The 20,272-nt window shown below is 60.3% G+C and overlaps 1 protein-coding gene across 4 annotated transcripts; it reads right to left on the bottom strand.

The window, feature by feature from the left end:
• Positions 1–251: 251 nt before the first annotated feature.
• Positions 252–16,879, bottom strand: SLC17A9 (solute carrier family 17 member 9). Of its 4 annotated transcripts, none has more exons than XM_046677945.1 (14): positions 16,693–16,821; positions 14,074–14,216; positions 10,218–10,415; positions 9,625–9,764; positions 7,449–7,548; positions 6,042–6,172; positions 5,396–5,492; positions 5,079–5,175; positions 4,315–4,402; positions 3,416–3,450; positions 2,864–2,979; positions 2,160–2,215; positions 1,962–1,991; positions 252–1,364 (listed from the first exon to the last, which is right to left on the bottom strand). In XM_046677945.1, exons 2-14 carry the CDS (start codon positions 14,184–14,186, stop codon positions 1,201–1,203), a joined length of 1,365 nt encoding a protein of 454 aa, XP_046533901.1. In that variant the 5' UTR covers positions 14,187–14,216; positions 16,693–16,821; the 3' UTR covers positions 252–1,200. The 4 variants fall into 4 exon arrangements, with proteins under 4 accessions (XP_046533901.1, XP_046533899.1, XP_046533902.1 ...); XM_046677943.1 differs by lacking the exon at positions 16,693–16,821 and adding an exon at positions 13,642–13,768 and having other exon boundaries at positions 5,049–5,175; positions 14,074–14,206; XM_046677946.1 differs by lacking the exon at positions 14,074–14,216 and having other exon boundaries at positions 5,049–5,175; positions 16,693–16,879.
• Positions 16,880–20,272: the final 3,393 nt, after the last annotated feature.

Here is a 20,272-nt window from a genome sequence, read left to right as displayed (position 1 = left end):
CCGTGGATAGCAACAATCCTCCTCTCCAGGCACACGGCGGGCCTGCCCAGCAGAGGAGCAGCCCAGCGCCAGCTCTACTCTACTGGCACTTTCATTTCAACATTCCCAATCCACAAACGTGTCCCTTGGATTCTCATTTGACCTGTTCGCAGCACTTTGCTGGTTTCCTCGTGAATGAGTTAAATAAATCTTTAACACGTTTACTCTTTTTTTAAAAAAGGATGTTAAATAAAACAACGGTCTTCCTTTTAAATAGTTTAATAGTCATTTAAATAAGGCTTTGGTGTGATTTTCCACATTTTTATAGTTTCTCTTCTCTACATATACACCTTGCAGAATCTATTATTAATTCATGAGCCGGCCAGCTCCTCTGTTATAACCTGGGAGGGTGAAAGACAATTCAGAAAGGGAGGTTCGCCTGATTCTGGGGAGCAGCTTGGGCAGGAGGGGCCCACCCCCCTCTCAGCTGGAGTCACTAGGCACCAGGGAAGCAGATCACATCGCTAGTGCCCAGGGATCCACGAGAGGGGCATACGGGGGGAGCCTAAAGACGGGCAAAGGCCTTGGGCCCACCGCCTACCCAGGGAACAGGGGTCTCAGCCTGGCTATTCGGAGAAGCCCCCCAACAGCCTTCACCTAGAGCCATGGTTCTCACTCGGGAGTTTCCCTGCGGACAGCTGGTGATGTCAGGGGACAGTTTTGGTTGTCATGACTGGGGGGTCATCTACTGTGTGGCAGCCAGGGATGCTGCTAGACACCCCACAGTGCACAGGGCGGCCCCCCACAGAGAATGATCCAGCCCCAAGAGCACAGAAACAAAGGGAAGCAGATTTCAGGGGAAGAGCCCGGGATGGCCACTGCACTGGCTTACGTGGGGGGCCGACTGTAGAGGGTGCCTGTGGGTCTACGTGGGACAGGCTGTGTCTGTTATGAAGCTGTTGCCACTAAAAACACACCCATGCACCCCTGGCAGCCTCGCCAACCCTGAGACGAGGGCACGATCACCCCACCAGCAGGTGGGGAAACTGAGGCCCAACCAGGGCTGCCTGGCTCTGGCATTCGCCCTGCCCGCCGGCCTGGCTGAGGCTGGCTCTCTCCCCTGCTCATAAATCTGGGGTCGAGAGCGAGTGTCCCTTCAGCTGAGTCCTTTGCCCCGAGGCTGATGGCGCTGGGTCCTCGGGGCTTGTGGGGTCTGGGCAGCTAGAGGTCCTCGTGGGCGGGGCTCAGGTCCACGCGCTTGGCCTGTCCGAACACCAGGAAGGTGCACAGCCCCAGGCTGCTGATGGCGGCCACCAGGTTGAACACGGATGTCCAGGAGCCAGTGGTCTCGATCAGGTAACCGCCCAGGCACACACCCACGACACCTGCACTCAGGAGAGGGGACCGAGGGGCTGAGTGACAGGCAGTCTCAAGGGCAGTGCCAGGATGAGAAGCTAGGGGGGTGGTGCCTGGAGGAGAGGCTGGGGTGGGGGCTGGAAGGAGAGAAGCCAAATTCAGGTGTCCATGCTGCCAGGCCGAGGGTCTCAGGGGGCAGAGACCTCAGGGGCCATCCAGGAAATCGCCCACCCAATGGGTCCCTCCACATCCTCCACAGGGGACGGGGGCACTGGGGAGGGGCTGGGCTGGGGAACGAGTCCCATCATCATCCTCCAGGCACTGGGCTCACGGGGACCCTGGACCACAGGAATTTGACTCACATCTGGGAGTCAAGTCAGGGGGCGAGTGGGGCTATGTGCTGTCGGAGAAGCGAACACTCTGTTCTCTCCCTAGGCCAGCTCTGGGGTCTGCACTCTCCCCACACTGGTCTGACACTGTGGGACCCTGCTAAAGGTGCCTGGCCCGAACCCGCAGGGCTGGAGCAGCCAGAGGGAGTGGGAGGACACAGGGGTGTAGCAGCCAGGAGGCACCTCAGGGCCTCTGGGCTTGAGCCCCAAAGGCAGGGACCCCAGGGCACCTCTCACCTGCCAAGGCCCCAGCTGTGTTGGCCACACCTGCGAACAGGGCAGAGAGAAGGAGGACTGGTCAGAGGAGACTGACTGTGACCCACCCCTGGCTCACCCGCCCGGGGGCAGCCCTGGGAGCTCAAGGAGGGACGAGGCTGGGTGAGCAATGCCTGGGCTGGAAGCAGTTGCTTCCTATCCAAACGGCAGGGTCCTCACCAAACAGAAAGCCAGCGCAGGACGGGGCCAGGTCCTGGATGTTCACAGAAATGCCACTGTGGGAAAAGGGAAGGGAGGCAGGCCAGTGACCACGGGCAGACCACCCTGCCAGGCCAGCAGCCAGTCCTCTGAGCGCCTGGAGCCTGCAGACCGTCAGGGAGCACTTGGGACCCACCCTGCCATGCCCGGGTGCTGGGCCATGCCAGGCCGTCTGAACCCGCCCCAGCTCTCCCATCTGGGCCTTGGCACAGCACAGGCACCCACTCCCGGGACAAAAAAAATGGGGAAGCAAGCTTGCTCAAATGCAGTTCACTAATTTGAAAGCGACATTGAATTGCCAATTCCCAAAACAACTCCCAGTGAAGTTTTCCTAATTAAAGGTTAGTACCACTGAGCAGATCGGGAGGGGCAGATGCAGACGCAGCTCACCCCTCACGTGTTGGGGACAAAAGATGCTACCTGGAGATGGCATCTCTTCTCCCAGCCCCTCCCCAGGTGAGGTTCTTGTTTTTCAAATGGCCCAGGTCCACACCAGCTCAGACAACCCTTTGCCTCCGTGGCTCACTCACGGGACCTGCCATGCAGCCGCCCTCCACGTGGCCCCTGAGCCAGGCGGCTTCTCCCTCACGCCCAGGACGAACGATGCTGGGGATGCTTGTGGGCAGCAGGGAGCGGCTCCAGCGGACAGGGCGCCCGGCCCTCACCTGTGGTTGAAGGTCTGAAGACCGATGGAGGCTGACGCAAAGACCACAGACTTACAGAAGCTCGAGGTGTGACCCAAACACAGGGCAAAAATGCTGGACAGGCCGAGGCCCATCACCTGCGGGAGAGACAACTGGTGACAGGGCAGGAGCCACGGCAGCCAACAAGTCCCCTCCCCAGGCGGCCTGGGGCACAACGAACAAGGGTCGGTGAGCAAACTCCTCCCAGGCTGGGGCCTGCCCAGGGGACATGTGGGAAGAGGCTCCATGATAAGCCAGCCCTGCTCCTCGGAGCTAAAGGGGAGAGGCCCCATCCTGCATGAGCAAACCCAGGCCCAAAAATGGGTGCCAGGGCTCCGAGGGGCAGAGAGCCCATGTACGCAGCTCAGGGAAGACCTCAGCTCAGCCAAAGTGGCCCCAGCACTGACCCGGAGCACCCCTAGCTGCCCTGCCACAACAGCTGCCTTCTGGGTCAGGTGATCTGGGGACAGAACCCCTCAGCTCCCAGGAGCAAAGCAGGGGTGCCCAGAGGAAGCCACGCGCCGACGGTCCTACCTGCATGAACTTCCGAACGGTGATGGTTCTGTAACCTGAACAGAGGGGAGACGGCAGATGTTCCCATCGGCCCATCTGCACTGATGCCCCTGGTACAGGTGGCGGGGGGTGGGGGTCCCACCCAGCACACTGAGGAGAGGCAGCAGGGGAGACGAGAGACGGGCCCTGGCTCAAGACGGGGTATCCTGTGTCGTGGTGAGATGTGTGCACATGCGTGTTGGTGCATGTGCGTGCATCTACTCTGCTGTGCGTGTGCATGGAGAGGGTTCCCACAGCAGAGGCCAGGCAGACGCATGGGAGGCAGGCCACTTGGACAGTTACAAATGTGCTTTCTTTGTGTTTCTGCAAAGTTTATAATTTTTCCACAACTGGTGTGCGGTACTTTTGTAACTAGGAAAAGACTAGCATTTAAGAAAGAGCGCAGTGTGCGGAGGGAGAGGGGAGCATGTGTGTGTGCGAGGGCGCTGTCCTCGGGGCGTGTGCACTCGGGTCCTGGGCGGGCACCTGACACGCACAGCCCGCCCCAGGTCTGTGACCTCTGACACCACCAGGTGCCCTTTCCTGCTCTGAAAAGGATTGGGGGCTGAATCTGGCCCCTCGAGGGGATCTCCACCATCACAGCGGGACTCAGGTCCTCTCACTGTGCCCCAATACCCCCTTAATTGGGAAACTGAGGCTGGGGGAGGCGACAGGCTTAAGGCAGTCATCAGCTGAGTCAGGCGGGGAGCTAGCTCCCACAGGCCCAAGAGCCGGGGGTCCCAGTCTCACAGCTTGGTCCTCAGGGGGGTGAAGCCCCCTCCCATCGCTGTACCTACACCTCCAGGAGGGGTGCCCCCCTGCCCCCGAAAAGTGAGGTAAGCCCGGTGTGGCTCTGGCCTGGCCCCTGCCCTAGCGCTCACCCTGACTGATGAGATGATCGGACAGAAATCCACTGAACAGACTGGCGGGAATCGCCACCAGCCAGGGCACCACGTTGAAGATCCAGCCCTGTTGGGGAAGGGGGGGAACAGGGCCTTAGAGGTGGCCAGAGCCGGCACGCAGCCACCAGGGAGAGCGGCTGCCCATGCCCACTACTGCCCAGTAAGGCTCTCCTGCCCGCAGGCTGGACCTTCTGGGGTTGGGGATCTCCCTCGCCCTAACCTCTCTGCCACCCTGGCCAAGCGCTGGGCCCACCAGGACTGTGCCCCTGCAGGCCGAGTCTCCCCCATGGCTCCCCATACTGTGATGGGGCAGAGCTAGGGGACGCACCCCGCCCTGAGAATGTGCGGCTCAGGGGTCCTGGTCACCAGAACTGGGAGGGTGGCCGGACAGCCTTGGTGGAGCGAGCTGAGTGGATGGGCAGGTGACAGCCCTGTCCACATCACAGCCCCTGCTTGGCCCTCATCAGGAACGACCATCCACAGATCGGCCGGCTGGGTTGTATGGTGGGGACTCTGCTGGGGCAGCTGGACACGGTCCCGGGTGTGAATGCATTAGCGGGATGGCACCGGGCCTTTCCAAGGCGCATCGACCCAGGGCGCCAGCCCCGAGAGTGGTGAAGCCACTAGCCCCTGTGGTGTCAGAACCATCACCGAGGCCGGTGGAACCAGGGGCCCATCTGCACACCACGTGCTGGCTTCGTGGCGCCACTTACCCTGCACGAGCTGCCAGGCGGCCAACCCACCTTGGAGCTGGGGAATGTCTCCTTAAAGAAGGTCGGCAGCCAGGAGAGGAGGATGAAGAAGGAGCACGCGGAGGAGAGCTGGGAGAAGATGACCGCCCTGCAGGGAAGCAGACGCCAGACTCAGGTCCACGCGCCCCCAGCCCCCTCCCCTCACCAGGGGCCAAGAGTGGCCCTACCCCAACGTGGGCCGATCTGACCCCCTGGCTGTACTCACCCTGTGGTCAGTTGGTGCCAGGGAGCACGTGAGGCCCGCCAGGCTCCAACCCCCATCCTGCCGCCCCTGCCCCACACTGCGACCCCGTGGCAGCCCAGCTCACCAGACAGAAGGCTTCCGGAAGAGCTGTCTCCAGGGCACTTTGGTGTGCTGGGACATTGGCAGGCCTTGTGCCAAAACGCCCAGGGCCAGGATAAGATCTAGAGGGAGCAAGGTGTTTCCACGCAAAAGCAGATCAGAATCTGGCAGGATGGTGCCTGCTCATGACAGACCACTCACGGGGATGGTTCCAGTGGGCCAGCAGGCCCCCACACCCCTGCATACCCTCCCTGGCTGGGCACCATCCTCTCTGCCAGTGCCTTGGGTTGGTAGCATTTGCCTTTGAGGGTCGACGTGTGTGTTGAGGCTTTCTTTCTCGATCCTTTCCTGTCCTCGAATCCCCCAGCCCCCTTCCTGCCACCTGAAGCCACGACCGCCCTGCAGACTGCCTGTGCCCACGGCAGCTCTCCCTAGGAGGCTGCTTCTGCCCAAGCGGAGCTCTGAGGACTGAGCCCAGCCACACCCGGGCCGAGAGCTCGGTGGCAGACATGTTTCCTGAGCCCCTAGTCTAGGGGACTCTTTTCACAGCCTGGGGCAGCCCTGGGTCCCCCTGATCTGGCATGCTCTGCAGAAGTTCCGTGGCTGCTCTGGGCCTGGCCCCTCCCCAGGCAGTGGTGTTGGCCGGCACTCGCCCACCCGGCTGTGGTTACCTTGTTCGCTCAGCAGGTACCTGTACACGTAACACACCCACAGCAGGGTGAGCCCGCCAGAGAAATAGAAGACGCTCTGCCAGCCGTACCAGTCCAGGAGCAGGGAGCCCACAGCCCCCGTCACCAGGGTCCTGGAACGACAGAGAGGAGCGTGGCCATGACCCTCGGCTTCACTCAGGCAAGCAGATAGAGAACCCCCACCCGGTGTGCACTGAGTCCCTAGTAAAGAAGGTGTTTCTGGTGCCTGTAAAGCAGCTGCTCAGAAGCCCCAGTCTCAGCGTATTTTGTTAAGGATTGCAACCTTTCAGGAGGGGCTTCAGATGCCAGGGGCCAGGGTGGACGTGGGCACAGCTGCGTGGGTGTGACATGGCACAGGGGTGGCTGCTGTGGGCCCTGCGCTGCTGCAATTTCTTGCTTCCAGGCACTCTGTTGGCCTACAATCGTGGTGTGGATACTTTTAAACAAAAAAAGGCAACAAGAAGAACAATTGCCAATGCTGAACTGAAACCTCCATGCTGTTCTCAGCTTCACAGGTCAGAGAGGACGGAACAGCAACCAAGCCCAACTCCCGCTATTGTCCCAAATAAGTCCTTGCCCACCCTCCCCCTTGCTGCCCCTCATCTGCTGAGCTTTGGCCAGGAGACAAAGGGGAATAAGAGAGAAGAAAAAAGCTCCTCTCCATTGAGGCCAGTGAGCCTGTTGGGGGTGGCCTTGCCCTCTGAGCCTCGCTCCCCCAACCATGGGGTGGACACAATCTCTCCCTGGGCCTTAGGGAAACGGGATTCTGGATGAACAAGGAATGTTTCTCTGTGGGAGCATGTCCCATGTCGCTTATCTGAAGTTGACATTTCACTGGCGCCCTGGGTTTTCATTTGGGCCCTTCTGGCCCAATCACAGGCACCCCCTGCCCCTCTGAATTCCTGCCTAGACCTCAGCAGCAATGAAGTCAGAACCCCGGGACAGGCAGCCCCATTAGGACAGCAGGACATCCTTCCACCCCTAGCGAGGTCTGGACATGAGGGCCTGGGGCTCGGGGGCGGCGTAGGGAGGAGGGACACAGGGTGTTCACACCTGGGCTGTGACAGGTGAGCACAGGCCACCTCCCCACCAGGTTCCTTCTGCACAGATGAAAGGGGACTTGATGAAGAAGTCACTGCCCCTGCCCTGCGCCAGAACCCCAGAGCCCACGCCACGTGCCACCGGCACTGGGGACAGAACACGCACAAAGAGAAGCGCTGTGCTCAGAGATGGGGAGTGACAGCCAGCGCCTCCTGGAGCACAGAACCCGCCAGGCCCATATAACCCTGAGCTGCAGATGTTCCCATGTGGCCTGTCCTGCCTGGACCTATGGCCGCTTTGCCAGGGGCACTGCCTCTGCCTCCCCTGCCCACCCAGGCTGGGACTTACCCGAACTGGGAGCCAGCCCCCACAGTGCTGTAGGTGAAGGCTCGCTCGCTCTCCCGCACCTTCTGCGACAGCAGGCTGGTCAGTGCAGGGAAGTAAACTCCTGGAAAAAGCAGAGAATGCAGAGGATCCGCAGCCACATCCCCGAGCTGAGGGGTGAGAGCCAGGCTGGGAAGCTCCCCGGAGCCCATCCTGGATTATTTGGGCTTGGGACGTTCTTCATGCCCACCTCACCCCCAAGGGACCAACAGGGCTGGGCTCCCAGTGACACTCGGCTAAGGAGACACTCAGCTTGGGTGAGAAGAGCATTCCAGGTTGCAACACAGAGTGGGCAGCAGGAAGACTCGGGTCCAAGCTGGCACTCCTGCCACTGTCACACTGGCTTCCGGAGCCATGCCAGCTCTGAGACCTGGCACTGATATGCACATGTGCGCACACACATATGAGTTGTACGTGCACAAACACACACACCATACACTGATCACATTAGCACACACGCCAACTCACACTAACACACAGTCACACACACTCGCACACACTGACTCACGTGGTCACGCACTCACATACACATTTGGACACAAGATGCATGTACAACCAGTGAGACCTGCACTGTGGAACCACAGTGCTGGGTCCTGGACACGACATTGCCCTGTAGCAACTCCAAATGTTACCACGGCAGGTGGGGGAGGGAGCACAGGATCTCTCTGTATGTTTCTTTGCAACTTCCTGAGAATCTACAATTATTTCAAAATCTAGTTAAAAAAAAACCCTGCCCTGAGCTCTGCAGCTCCTGCCTGTTACGCTGTGTTTTTCTGCAGAAACACCCAGGGAAGCTAAGAGGCCAGGGGCCCTGGACAGGACATGGCCCTTGCCTTCCCATTGGGTCCTGGGCCCCTGTCCACGCCAAGTGCCAGTCACCCAGGGTGACAGCTGCCCCTTGAGCCCTGTTTTGTCCCCCGTAATTGGCCACAGACCAGCTGTACAGAGGAGTCCTTTTGCCTCCCAGGATGATGGGGAGAAACAGCCCGAGCTAAGGGCCACCCAGCTGGGCACCCAGAGAGCCAGCCAGGTGTCCTGGGACCTTCCTCTGCAGGACAGAGAGCACCAGCCAGAGGCCACATGAGGAGCAAGCGGGGCGAATCTGCAGGAGCACAGGAGCCAGACCGCTCAGACCACTCAGACCAGTGGGACCAACCATGGGCCAGACTGGTGGGGTTGGTCAGGAAACAGGCAGGGGCCAATTCCAGGAGATCTGGGTTCCTGGGGGCACAGGCTAGAAGCAGGGTCATGCTCTGCCCCAGGCTCTAGGGGAGAGGGGAAGTGGAGGTCCCTTCCAGAGTGAGTGGGAGAGGTACTCAGGAAGGATCCCAGATCCCACCCACTCAGATTGCATCCAGGTGATGGAAGCTGTCGATGCCATGCTGGTACAGGGCAGGAGTTCAGAAGGCCACCCCGTTCCCTTGAAGGTGGGGTGTGCACCACCTGCCATCAGCTAGGCCACTGGGCGTCTTTGGGGGGTGCTCTCTCCAGAAGTCTAATGCCCCCAAACCATGGGAGACAGAAGTCTTAAGAAACCTGCATCTCCTCAGCCTGCTGGCCTGGCTAGTGGGGTCGTGGCCTCTGCCCAGCAACACGAAGAAACGCCACATGTCCCCACTGTGCTGCCCAGTGGGACTAATAAATATCACGTAGCAACCTGGCTGCCACCCAGGTCCCTAGAGTAGACTTTTTGGCAGAGGAGGACAACTGACATCAGAATGTGCCAGACTTTGAAGTGTTTATAGAAAATGGAAAGTGGTTCAGGTGCCAAGTCATTGTAGGGAAGTGCAGCCGGGACAGCACCCGCCAACAGGGACTGCCCTCCCGTGGCCCTGCGCAGGGCCGCGCTGCCGGCGAGGACAGCTGCTCACCCGCCAGGCTGAGGGCCCCAGGACCCTCTCAGCGATAGCCCTGAGGTGTGATACACCTGCTCTGATTTAAGGCAGAGCTGAAAGCACATCATACACAGGGGCACAGACGAGCACATGTATGCATGCACACGTTCACCCACCTGCGTGAACACACACATGCACTCATCCACAGGTGTGTAAGCACACATGCACACACTCCCCTGCTCTACCACGCCTGGCACGAGAGTTGAATGCCGGCAGCGTGAGGGAGCAGCCTGAGGCAGCCCTACCTTGGAGCAAGCCTGTGAGGATGCGAGAGAAGGTCATGAAGACAAGGTGGGTGCTGCCGAGGTGGGCGAGCATCGGGGTGGCAGCGGTGATGAAACCCCAGGCGGAGGCTGACAGCAGGATGACCTTCTCACCCCCGATCCTAGAGTGGGGACAGAAGGACGGTGATGGGAGAGCTGTGCGCCTGGGCTGATGGGCTGGTCCAGAAGATCCTGCTGTGGAGGAGCCTCGGGTGGAGGGCCTGCACCACGCCTCGCTCAGAGCAGCCCTTTGGGGTGGGCAGTGCTGCCATATCCCCCTCTGCAGAGGAGGCTGCGTGAGAGTGCAGGATCCAGCCTGGTTCGTCTGTCCCCACAGCCCCCAGAGCTGCCTCATGAGGATGCCGGGTGCTCCTTGGGGTGCCGAGCACCCCAAAGGGGAGCTGTGTGCTGGCCCCCCAACCACCTCCCACGTGGACCTCGGGTCTCCCAGCTCACATCTTCCTCTGTGTGAGGCCTCTCCCCACATTCATTTCCCAGGAGCTGCCTCACCCTGTGTGCCAGCAGGGCCCATCCTTCCCGAGAGAAGCCCCCACCCTGCAGGGAGAGGTGGTTACCTGTCCCCCAGGTGGCCGCCCACGATCTGAGTCAGGCAGTAGCCCCAGAAGAAGCTGCTGAGCACGATGCCGGCCTCCTTCTTGTTCCAGCCGAAGTCCTGGCTCATGGAGACGGAGCAGACGGGCATGCTGACACGGGCGCAGTATAGCAGGCACGTGCCCAGCAGCAGTGCCCCTGTCCATGCCTGACACTCGGGCCTGCAGGAGAGGAGGGCCTGGTCAGGCCCAGAAGAGGCGGAGCCCTCCTTCACGCACGTTGGAAGGAGGCGGCTCAGCCATGTCTCAAAGTCTAAATGCCCCTGTCTATTGACTCCTAGGAGAACACAGCAGATATTAGAAAGATGCACGACATCATTCAGAACGTCAGAGCTGGGGACAGCCCAAATGGCCAGCCATAGGGCAGGTTAAATAAGCCACTGCAGGGGTGCTCCTCTCCAGGACCGGCAGCCGGGACCAGGGCACCCACCTTCTCACGGACTGAGGGGGCCCAGGAAGCCCACCAGGCTGGAGCTGGCAGCTCATAACCCACTGAAGGAGCAGTGGGCTGGGCAAGAGGACCCCAGCTGAGGCAGAGGGAGGGTCTGATGACCGGGTGAGACCAGCACGGTGGGCCCCCCTACAGGGTCCCCAGGAAACCTGGGGGCAGGTGGCGCTGGGCAGCCAGCAGGGGACACAGTGCCATGGGGGCAGGTGGCCCCTTGGAGGAACCTGGGCAGGGGTGAGGCAGCCCTGGCAGCCTGGGAAGGCCTCCAGACAAATGTCCATAGAGGGACAGTCCACAAAACTCCTGGCCAGTGCTCCTCGATATTAGTCACCAAAACCAAAGGAAGTCAGAAACTGCCTCAGCAGGAGGAGCCCAGGAGATGCGACTCAGGGCCTGTGGGATCCTGCATGGGGTCCTGGGACCTCGGGGAAACTGCAGAAATCAGAACAATCCTGTGTCACTATCAGTCCACTGATGGTACAGACGCAGGGCACTAATCTGGGGAGGCTGGTGTGCTACCCTCACAGTGATTCTGTAAATCTAGAACTCTTCTAAACGACAACGTTTATTCTTAAGAAGAGAAAAAGAGAGAGAGGGAGCCTCAAGCACTGTCCGTGCGGGAGAGACCCCGTCGGGGAGGCACACGGGGGATGGCCCAGGGGAGGGGGCAGCTCTAGGGACTTTCGATGTCTGTGTGCAGTGAGGGTGGTGACGGGGGCAGCTGTCAGGAGAATGGAGAAGCCTAAAGCAGTCCCAGCAGACGGCTCGGGGTCCTGCTGCACCTGGACTCACCCCCCGGCTGGGGTGTGGGTACAGGGGGCTGGGTTCTCCCTGGGGCTGTGACACGCTGCAGGGAGAAAGCTTGGGCTGTGGGAAGGACACGGGCAGGGGTTCCAAGCCTGGGGATCTGAGGCCTGGCCAGGTTGGATGAAGGAGGACGAGGCATCGGTACTGCCAGGCCTTGAGGAGGTCACTAGGGAGGAGAAGGTCAAGGGTGAGAGGCCAGGGCGCCAGGTGGCCAGCTCATAGACATCAAAGTCACCCAGGAAAATGGCGGGATTCAGCCAGGAGAGGAAGGCAGGGACCACGAGCCAGGAACCAAAAGGAAGGAAGGGGTGTCCAGGAGGGGAGGCTGGCTAGAGCCTCAGAGGGCAGTTTGCAGAGCAGAGTGGGGAAGGACACCTCTTGCCTGGTGGATGAGGGGGACAATGGAGTCTCTCCCTTGCCCCCCAAACCCCCATTCAGACCTCTGTCTAGCCCTGGCGGGGGCTGCCCCTGGGCTGCCCTGGTGGGGATCTACCAGAGAACAGTGAGTGGCCAGGGGTGGTGGAAGTTTGGACTCGATCTGCGGTGGACACATGGGCATGTTTCCCACCCGCTGGCCCTCTCCATGCTCGGGCTGCCAGTCCGACTCAGGAGGACAGGCCAGGAGCACCCGTGGGAGGGCCGGAGTCCTCATCTGGTTGCCTCCTGGGGGGATAAGGCCCTAAGGGTAGCTTCATGCCTCAAGGTATTGCCAGCTGGCCCAGAGACAGTGGGCGGCACACACGCCAGGAGCCTGATAAACAGGCACAACAAAATGTGTCCGCTATCTCAAAGGCAGCACCCGACCTGGAACGGGGCCCACCTCACCGGGGCAGCAGCGGCCAGCAGCGAGCCGAGGCTACGCCCATGGTCCAGTGCCCTCCCACCAGCAGGGTGGACCACTAAGCACTGGAGCTGGGTGAAAATGCGGGACCAGAAGGCGCTGCTGGCCAGGAGCTTTTCAGGAGAAGGTGGTTTGTTTCAGGGCCTGCTGCCACCCTGGGGCAACTGCAGTAGCCATGGCCTGCCGTGCCTGGCTGTGGACAGGCCTGAGGCACGTGGGACAAGTTGCCTGGCTGCCCCGAGCCTCAGTTTCCTCAGTGGAGAAGGGTTGTGCCCATGCCTGCCTCCATCATGCTCAGTAAACAGCAGGGTGACCCACAAGTTCCTAGTGCCCCAACAAGGAGCCATTGTGACTGGCCACCTCCTCTGGCCGGCATCTCCACACGGTGCACTCCCCCTTTGCAAACCACAGTGTACTTTTCCAGTCGGGGAGCGAGATGGAGAGGCTGTAGCTCCCCTGCTGTCTCGGGCTGGCCAAGGGACCTCATCGTGGGGGCCCCAGGGTCACACTCCCCTCACCCCCAGCAGTGCCCTCCACAGCCAAGGAAGCCGGTGCGGAGTCAGCCGAGACAGATGATTCGAGGTTCAAGACCATCACTCGTGGGTTTGGAGTGAATGAGTCTGAGTTCCAAACAGTCTGGTCTATTGTCCCCAAACAGATCCACATTTGTAGGCCGGGGCCCCACCTAGAGTTTGGGAATTACATTTCCAAAGTGCTGTCAGCTCCCGACGAAGCGAGTGGTCTTCTGCGTTAAAGAACTCTCCAGGAGGAGACGTGGGTGCTGTTCGGGTCCCAGCATGACTCCAGAGCCCTGTCCCTTCCCTGGGCCTCAGTTTCCCCATGTGTACAGAAGAGGTTGCACTGCACCACGGATTTCAAGCTGGTCTCTGGGTGCTCAGAGGGGTGCATGGGTGTGGCTCCAGGGCATCCCTCTGCTGCTATGTGCTTTATATATTGAAACTTCCTAGAGGTGTCCAGTGGGAAACAGGATCCCATGCTAAAAATATCCACAGTGCTGCAATTCCAGGAGCCAGCCGCTTGGCTGTGCCTTGGCTGAGCCCAGGGGAGGGCGCTCCACTTGGAAACTGCCTAGTGACCCCTCAGCGACTGCTAGAGCAGGGACCCTGGCCATCATGCCCTGATCCCACTTCCCAGTTCTTAAAATGTTACTGGAACGACTCAGAAGCTGAGACAATGGGAACACCAGCACAGCGGCAGGCTGCACAGGTCTTGGTGGCCTCCCCTGCTTGGAGGCTGAGGTGGAGGGGGCAGAACCCCACGGGGCGGCTCACCAACTCTTGCTCTGGGCCTGGGGGCCCCAAACGCTGGTTTTCTTTGCAGAACCAAAGGCTGTGAGGCAGTTGGGGGGTCCAGGCATCCGCAAGCTGGCGCTGGCGCTGGCTCAATGCCCATCAGAATCTGCGACATGGACCCCAGGCGCTGAAGCCACTACAGGCTCAGGCACCCGTCTCCTCCAGGGCTCCAAACACGAGGACGATGCCCTGACTTCTCCCCAGAGCTCACCCCTGGGACTTGACGAAGCTCGCCCTGTGAGGGCACCAGTCTACCTCCCAGCCTGCTTCCGTCCCAAGTGCTACAGGCCTGTCAGGGACATTGTTCCCTCTGAGCAAACACTCCCACTGGGCTTCGTGGGAAGCACAGAGCAACGCAGTCCAAAGTGCCGTCAAAGTCAGCCCACCCGACGGGGCCGGCAGGGCACCCACCTGCAGGTGCGTCTGCTCCACAGCCCAGCCGCGGCCTCCAGACAGCTGTCCCGGGGACCACACAGGCCCACGGTTTCCCTGTGCCCCTGCAGGCGCGCTCTCTGTGAGCACATGTGTGCACGGCTCTGATTCTCACGCACAGCCTGAGTGACGGAGAGAGAGGTGGGGACGTGGGAGCAAGCCTTTCACCTTCCCACAAGCAGCCAGAGTCCAAAGGTGCCTTTGAAAGGGAGCGTGACTCTTTTATGTGGTCAAAGCAGTGAAGGGTCACCTGCGTCCAGATGGGACTGTGCCCCCGCAGCCTGCCCCTCCCTCAGGTGACCCTACTGGTGACCCTGAGAGCTGGGCTCTGTTTACTGTTGGGTGGGAAGTCCAGTGAGAAACAGCGGGAGGCCAGCTGACACTGACCTGCTCTGGAAGGCTGGGCGGCTACTGAGAATGTGGTGCTGCCCATTAGCCTCCTTATGGCCACAAGGGGTCAAAAAAGGCCCGTGAGGTCCAGGCAACCAGTCCACTCTGAGCTTAAGGCACTGGCCCGGGAGCTCCCTTGGGAGCTGCGTGGGGCAAGGTGCTGTCTGCTTTCTCCCTGGGCCCCAGAGGCCCCCACAGCCCCGTTCCTGAGCAGGAGGGCAGTGCCAGCCAGGTGGGCAGAGGGACTTCCTTCACAGCCGTTGGGGAAACAGAACAAGGAAGTTGGCTGGAGAGGGCGACCCAGATGTGGCCAGCTGCCTGAGGGCTGATTAGGATGCCAGAACCAGAATCCTTGATCCTGTGGATGGGCTGGTGGAACACCGGAGGCTCTGGCAGGATTGGTCAGGAAGGGCCTGAAAGGCTTCATCCCGCCCACTTTGATGGGCCCTGAGCCTCAGGTCAGTGTCCCCAGCTCATCAGGATGCTTCCTGTGAACCTTCTAGAACCTTGTGCTTCCTGCAAACAGCGCCTGTGCTGGAGAAGCATCCATGGCTGAGCAAATATGTGGTCACGTGTTCCCTCAATTCAGAAAAGGGAAATGTGCCCGTGCCACAGGCCAGGAGGGCAGAAAGCTGGAGGGAACATGCCCGGCCAAGGCTGCCCCCCACCCCCTGCACTGGGGTGTGGCTGAAGAGCAGCCCTGCCCATTGAGCAGACAGTGCTTCTCCACACAGAGCGCAGGCAGAGTCGGCAGCAATAAACAGTAGCACTTGTTATGATCATTATCACTGTTATCCACTCAGGGGTGTGAAAACCTTCTCCTAGCTGAGCCCAACTCCACTCAGGATCCCACAGGCCCCTCCAGAACGCCTGGCTGTTGCACGTGCTCCTCTCTAAACTGAGCAGGGAGGGGAGTAAAGGCAAAGCCAGCCAGAGCCATTAAAATATAACCTGAGAGGGAAGTTTGCAGAATGTTCTATAGCCCTGGGCCACAACCCTCTGCCTGGCTGGCCTGCCACACACGGGTTGGGCTCAGAGCAAGGCCGTGCCCCTCCATAACCAGCAGGGTAGGGAGGGAGGAAGTGAGTGAGAGGCAGGCTGCAAGGCCCCCCCCCATCTGTGCACCCGCGCAGGACAGCCCTCCCTGCTCTGGCGGGCACCTGCTGGGGAGACTAGGCCAGCGCTGACATTTGGGCTTTGTGGCTCGCACTCTCCTCCCTGCTCACCATGCCGGTCCCATGGGAGCCTCTGGCTTCCCTGCTAGCTTTACCTTCATCTGGGCCCCAACATCAGGGGACTTGCCGGGAGGCATGGCAGGAAGGTGCCATCATCCTGCAGGCAGCAGGGGCTGGCCCCAGAGAGCAGGTTTCTGGGACGCTGAGCTGGAGCTGCGCTAGCTCTGCAATCACAGGGCCTGACTTTGGGCCCAGGGCCCCGCAGGCTCGGCCGAGGAGCCACAGCCCATGGAACCAGATCGAGGGCTGAGCCACGGGCGGTCTAGGGGCTGCTCTGGGGTTCCCATCTCGTCCCTGGTTGCTGTGTGTGTCACATTCGTGAGCAGACCCCCTGCCCAGGAGTCTTCTGCACTTGACAGTAGACAGTGGAAACAGAACATGGAGAGGAGTGGATGGGGTGGTTGGGGAGGGAGCGGCGTGAGCCCTTCCTCCTGACCACTGACTCTCCCCAAGGGGACCCTGTCCACATCACACAACTGGAACTCAGCCATTCTGCCACAGGGTCCAGCGTGTGCCCCCCTGACCAGTCCCGACTGCCCTGTTGGGTGACCCTGCACTGCTACTCCTTGTCCTCTGGTGTGTGGTCACCAGTGGGGGTTCAGGCCTGTAAATGGGTGTGGTCTTACCTAGCAGGATCAGTTCCAGGATGCCGGACTCTGCCTGTGAGCCATCTCTCCTCACTGTCTGAGAGGATGCTCCCTGCCCCAGACAGGCCTCGGAGGATGCCCCCTGCCTACACCACCCCCAGGACCCCAGCTGGCCTGGAGAGGGCTACGGGGGTACTCGCGGGTCCTGGGACTGGATGGAAGGGAGGAGGGTCCCTGGCAGTAGGGGTACTTGTGTGCTCCTTCCTGCCCCTACCCAGGGGAGTGTTGGGCGTGCAGCCCTGCAGCCAGCAGAGCCCTAAGCGGAGACGTCTCCCACAGGACGCGCCGCTCCCTCCCCAACCACCCCACCCCCGCCGCGGCCCCACCTGGACCACTGGGCGTCCTGGGCCGCGTTCTTGCGTGCCTCGTCCGGGGGCGGCTGCATCGGGCGCAGACGGCCGCGGACGCAGCGTGTCAGGAGCCGGCTCCCGGCCGGGCCGACCCACGCGGGCAGCGCCGCCCAAGGCCACGTGTCAGTCCCAGCGGCGCTTCCGTCCGGCGCTCCCAGGACGTGTCGCCCCCGGACGGCCACCGCGGCGGGCGGGCGGGCGGGGCGGGGCGCGCCAATCAGGTCCCCGCCCCGCGGACGTCCGACGGGGAGGCCGGGCCTCGCGGGTCTGCGGCGCGATGGTCAGACCCCCGCTCAGGCCTCCCTGCTGTTCCTGGAGCAGGCAGACAGCCCGCCCCGTGTGGCGCCGCGCTGCCCCTGCGGTGGGCGGACGGGTGGGGCTTTGGCGGAGCTGAGCCGGTATGATCCTGGCCCCCGCGAGTGCCGAGTGATGGCACTGGCCTTGGACACGTTGCTGAGCCCGGGAGCCTGCGGGCCCGCCTATAAATCTGGGGGATGATGGTGGTCCCCACCTCACAGGGCTGTGTTCGCATCAAGTGAAAGTTAGGGATAATCTTAACTAAGTGCAATGACAGTAAGACTCCAGGGTCAACCAATTTTTAAGACAGCTCTTTGGAGGTGGGCTCCAGCCCTCTGACCCTGAACGAGCCTGCCAGCACCAGCGGCGCAGTGCAGTCAGTCTGCCCGCAGCAGATGCTTGCCGAAGGGCTGAGTTCTTCACACAGGTGTCTGAGCATGGATCCAGGCTGGGCCCCGAGCTGTGTCCCATGGGGCCCTCACTCTCAGGGGCTCCACGTGTGACTTGAGAAGCCTGCAGCACGTGGATCTTATGCCCACGTGAAGGACGCAGGCAACACACAAAGGCTGTGAACGTGGGGACACAATGATGACTGGATTTCTGGCCACATTCTGCTTCTACCAGCTGCTGCCTCCTTGCGTATCTTCCCCCCACCTCCACCCCGACCCACCTCCATCCACCTGCCACACAGCAGCCTAGCGAACTGGGCCATGTCACACCATGCCGAAGCCCTCCAAAGGCTTCTCACTGCACTTAGAAGAAAACCTAAAATGTCCCTGCACCACGGGGGCCGGCCTTCCCGGCTCCAGCCTCCTCTCTGGGCCTCAACAGCTGTGTCTACCTTAGGCCTTTGCACTGTGTTCCCAGGGGTTCACTTGCCCAGCTCCGTACACGCTTGCTGAACAGATCGCTATCCTTTCGTCAACATCTGACGCTCAACGGATCAGAAAGATGGTGTGGAGAGAGCTGTATGCCCTCAAATAGCCCCAGCCCACAGCCAAGGAAAGTCTGAGCGTTCTTGCTGAACTCTTTGCTACCAACAGTACTCCACTGTCATCCTGGTTGTTCGCTTCCCCCCACTGCATGAGGCTGATGATGATAATTTTAGACAAAGACCTAGAATCACAGCGTAGGGGACATTTGTCTCTTGACTACCCAAAGTCCCTTTCCTCCTGGAGCTGACTGACGTTCTGGGGCGTGCAGACAAAGCACAAAAAGGAGAATAAAAGGGTCGGGAATGGTTGTTTCTGCACATAGACCGGGCTGGAGTGTCCCTGAAAAGACACGTGAGTGAGGCCTGAGTGAAGTGAAGGAGCAAGCCACGCAGGTGGGGCGGGAGGGGCCCAGGCTCAGGTGCACAGGACCACAGGGGCCCAGAGGGGCTGGAGGGGGAGAAGGGAAACGAGGTCACAGTGGTGGGGGCAGTGCAGGCACCACAGGCCTTGGAGGCCAAGTAGAGGCCAGCCAGGGCTCTGAGGTTGGAAGCTACCAGTGTCACAGGACCACCCTGGCTGCTGTCTGGACAGCGTAGGGGGCCAGGGTGGAGGCAGGGAGGACAAGACCACTGCAATACTCCAGGCCCGAGGCGAGGGGGCTCTGGCCAGGGTGGGAGCAGTGAGGCCAAGAGGTGCCCAGTGCACAGGCTGTGCAAGAGGGGCCGGGAAACGGCTCCAGGGCAAGCAGCGGACACCTTCCCGAGACCCCTGAGCTCGGCAGGACTCCCAGTCCTCACTGAGGTGGAAGGTTTGGGTGGCAGCCAAAGCTGCTAGACCAACTGTCACATTCTAAGGGGAGGCTATGAACCTGGTGCTGGCAGTGGCCAGGGTGGACACATGCTGTCCAGGCTTCTAGTTGATTCCGTGAGCTACCCCACACCCAACCAACCAACCCTCCTTGAGTTTCAAGGTGGAAAATGACTGGGTGGGATGTGTACAGAGAGAATTGCCGCAGACAGTTTGACAGCTGGTTTTCAAGAGATGGAGGGCTGCTGTTGGTGACAGAGCTGTCACAGCCACACCCACTGGCTTAGGGCGTTGGTTCCCCCTTCTTGTTTGGGGCCTGCCCACCTAACGTCTGTTTACTTCCAGTGCTGCTGCACCGAGACAGGCCGTAAAGGTTCTTTTAAAGCTAATTCACGCCTCACTGCTTATGTTGTAACCTCTCCCTCCTTGGCCCCCAGAGCCGTCCCTCCTGCACAGCACGAGGCAGGCAAAGTACAGACCAGCCATCACACCTCACACAGCTTTTCATAAAATGCAGATGCCACCCCGCCACCTCTGCCCCCTCTCCTGTCACCTCTGCCCCCTGTCACCTCTGCCCCATTTGCAGCCAAACAGGCACAATTCCTTCTCCTGAAGAGATGAGTCCATGAAAGAGACTGACAAATGGCCCCTCTGCCATTACAGACAGGAGACTCAGAAACGAACTCCCAGCTCTGGACACAGTCTGCAGGGACTGGCTGACGGAAGGAGGCAGCCCCCTTTGGAGCAGAATTCATATTTTAAGAGGCAGAGGAAAACAAGGACGAAGAACTGTGTACAACTTCATTGGAACCAGAAAAGATGGACTTTATGATGGTATCAAATGGATTTGGTCAATATAGGCTCTACAAGTGGAATTCCTGAAGGTTCTGGAAGAGTTCACTCTTTTCAAGTTTTTTTTTATATACGTTTTTGGTGAGGAAGATTGGCCCTGAGCTAACATCTGTTGCCAATCTTCCTCTTTATTCTTTTTTTCTTCTCCCCGAAGCCCCAGCACATAGTTGTATATCCTAGTTGTAGGTCATTCTAGTTCTTCTACGTGGGACGCCCCCACAGCATGGCTTGATGAACGGTGCTAGGTCCACGCCCAGGATCTGAACTAGTGAACCCTGGGCAGAGCGCACGAACTTAACCACTCAGCCACGGGCCGGGCCCAGAGTTCACTCTTTTCAAAGTGCTGGTGAGCTCAGTATTTGAATCTTACCAACACTGCTCTCAACACTCCTGTTATACACTAAGAACACAACTAGAACGCCCAGGGATTAAGGGCTCTCCCGTCCACGAGTCTGTGGCCAAGCAGGGACCAACACCCTATCCCCTCACCTGGGCCAGTGTGGTCAACAGCCCTCCATGCTTCCAGCTGACTGCCCCCCACCTCCCTCCTTGGCCCCTCCAGGCCTGGCGTGGCAATCCTTGGTGACAGCTCAGTTTGCTTTCTAAAGCTAGTTGGGAAGATCATGATCGTCAGACACCATGATCTGTAGGAGAGAAAACCTCAC

This window comes from Equus quagga, chromosome 12 (genome assembly GCF_021613505.1).
Source record: "Equus quagga isolate Etosha38 chromosome 12, UCLA_HA_Equagga_1.0, whole genome shotgun sequence".
In the NCBI taxonomy this organism is placed as follows: Eukaryota; Metazoa; Chordata; class Mammalia; order Perissodactyla; family Equidae; genus Equus; species Equus quagga.
This window is presented reverse-complemented; position numbering and strand designations above follow the sequence as displayed.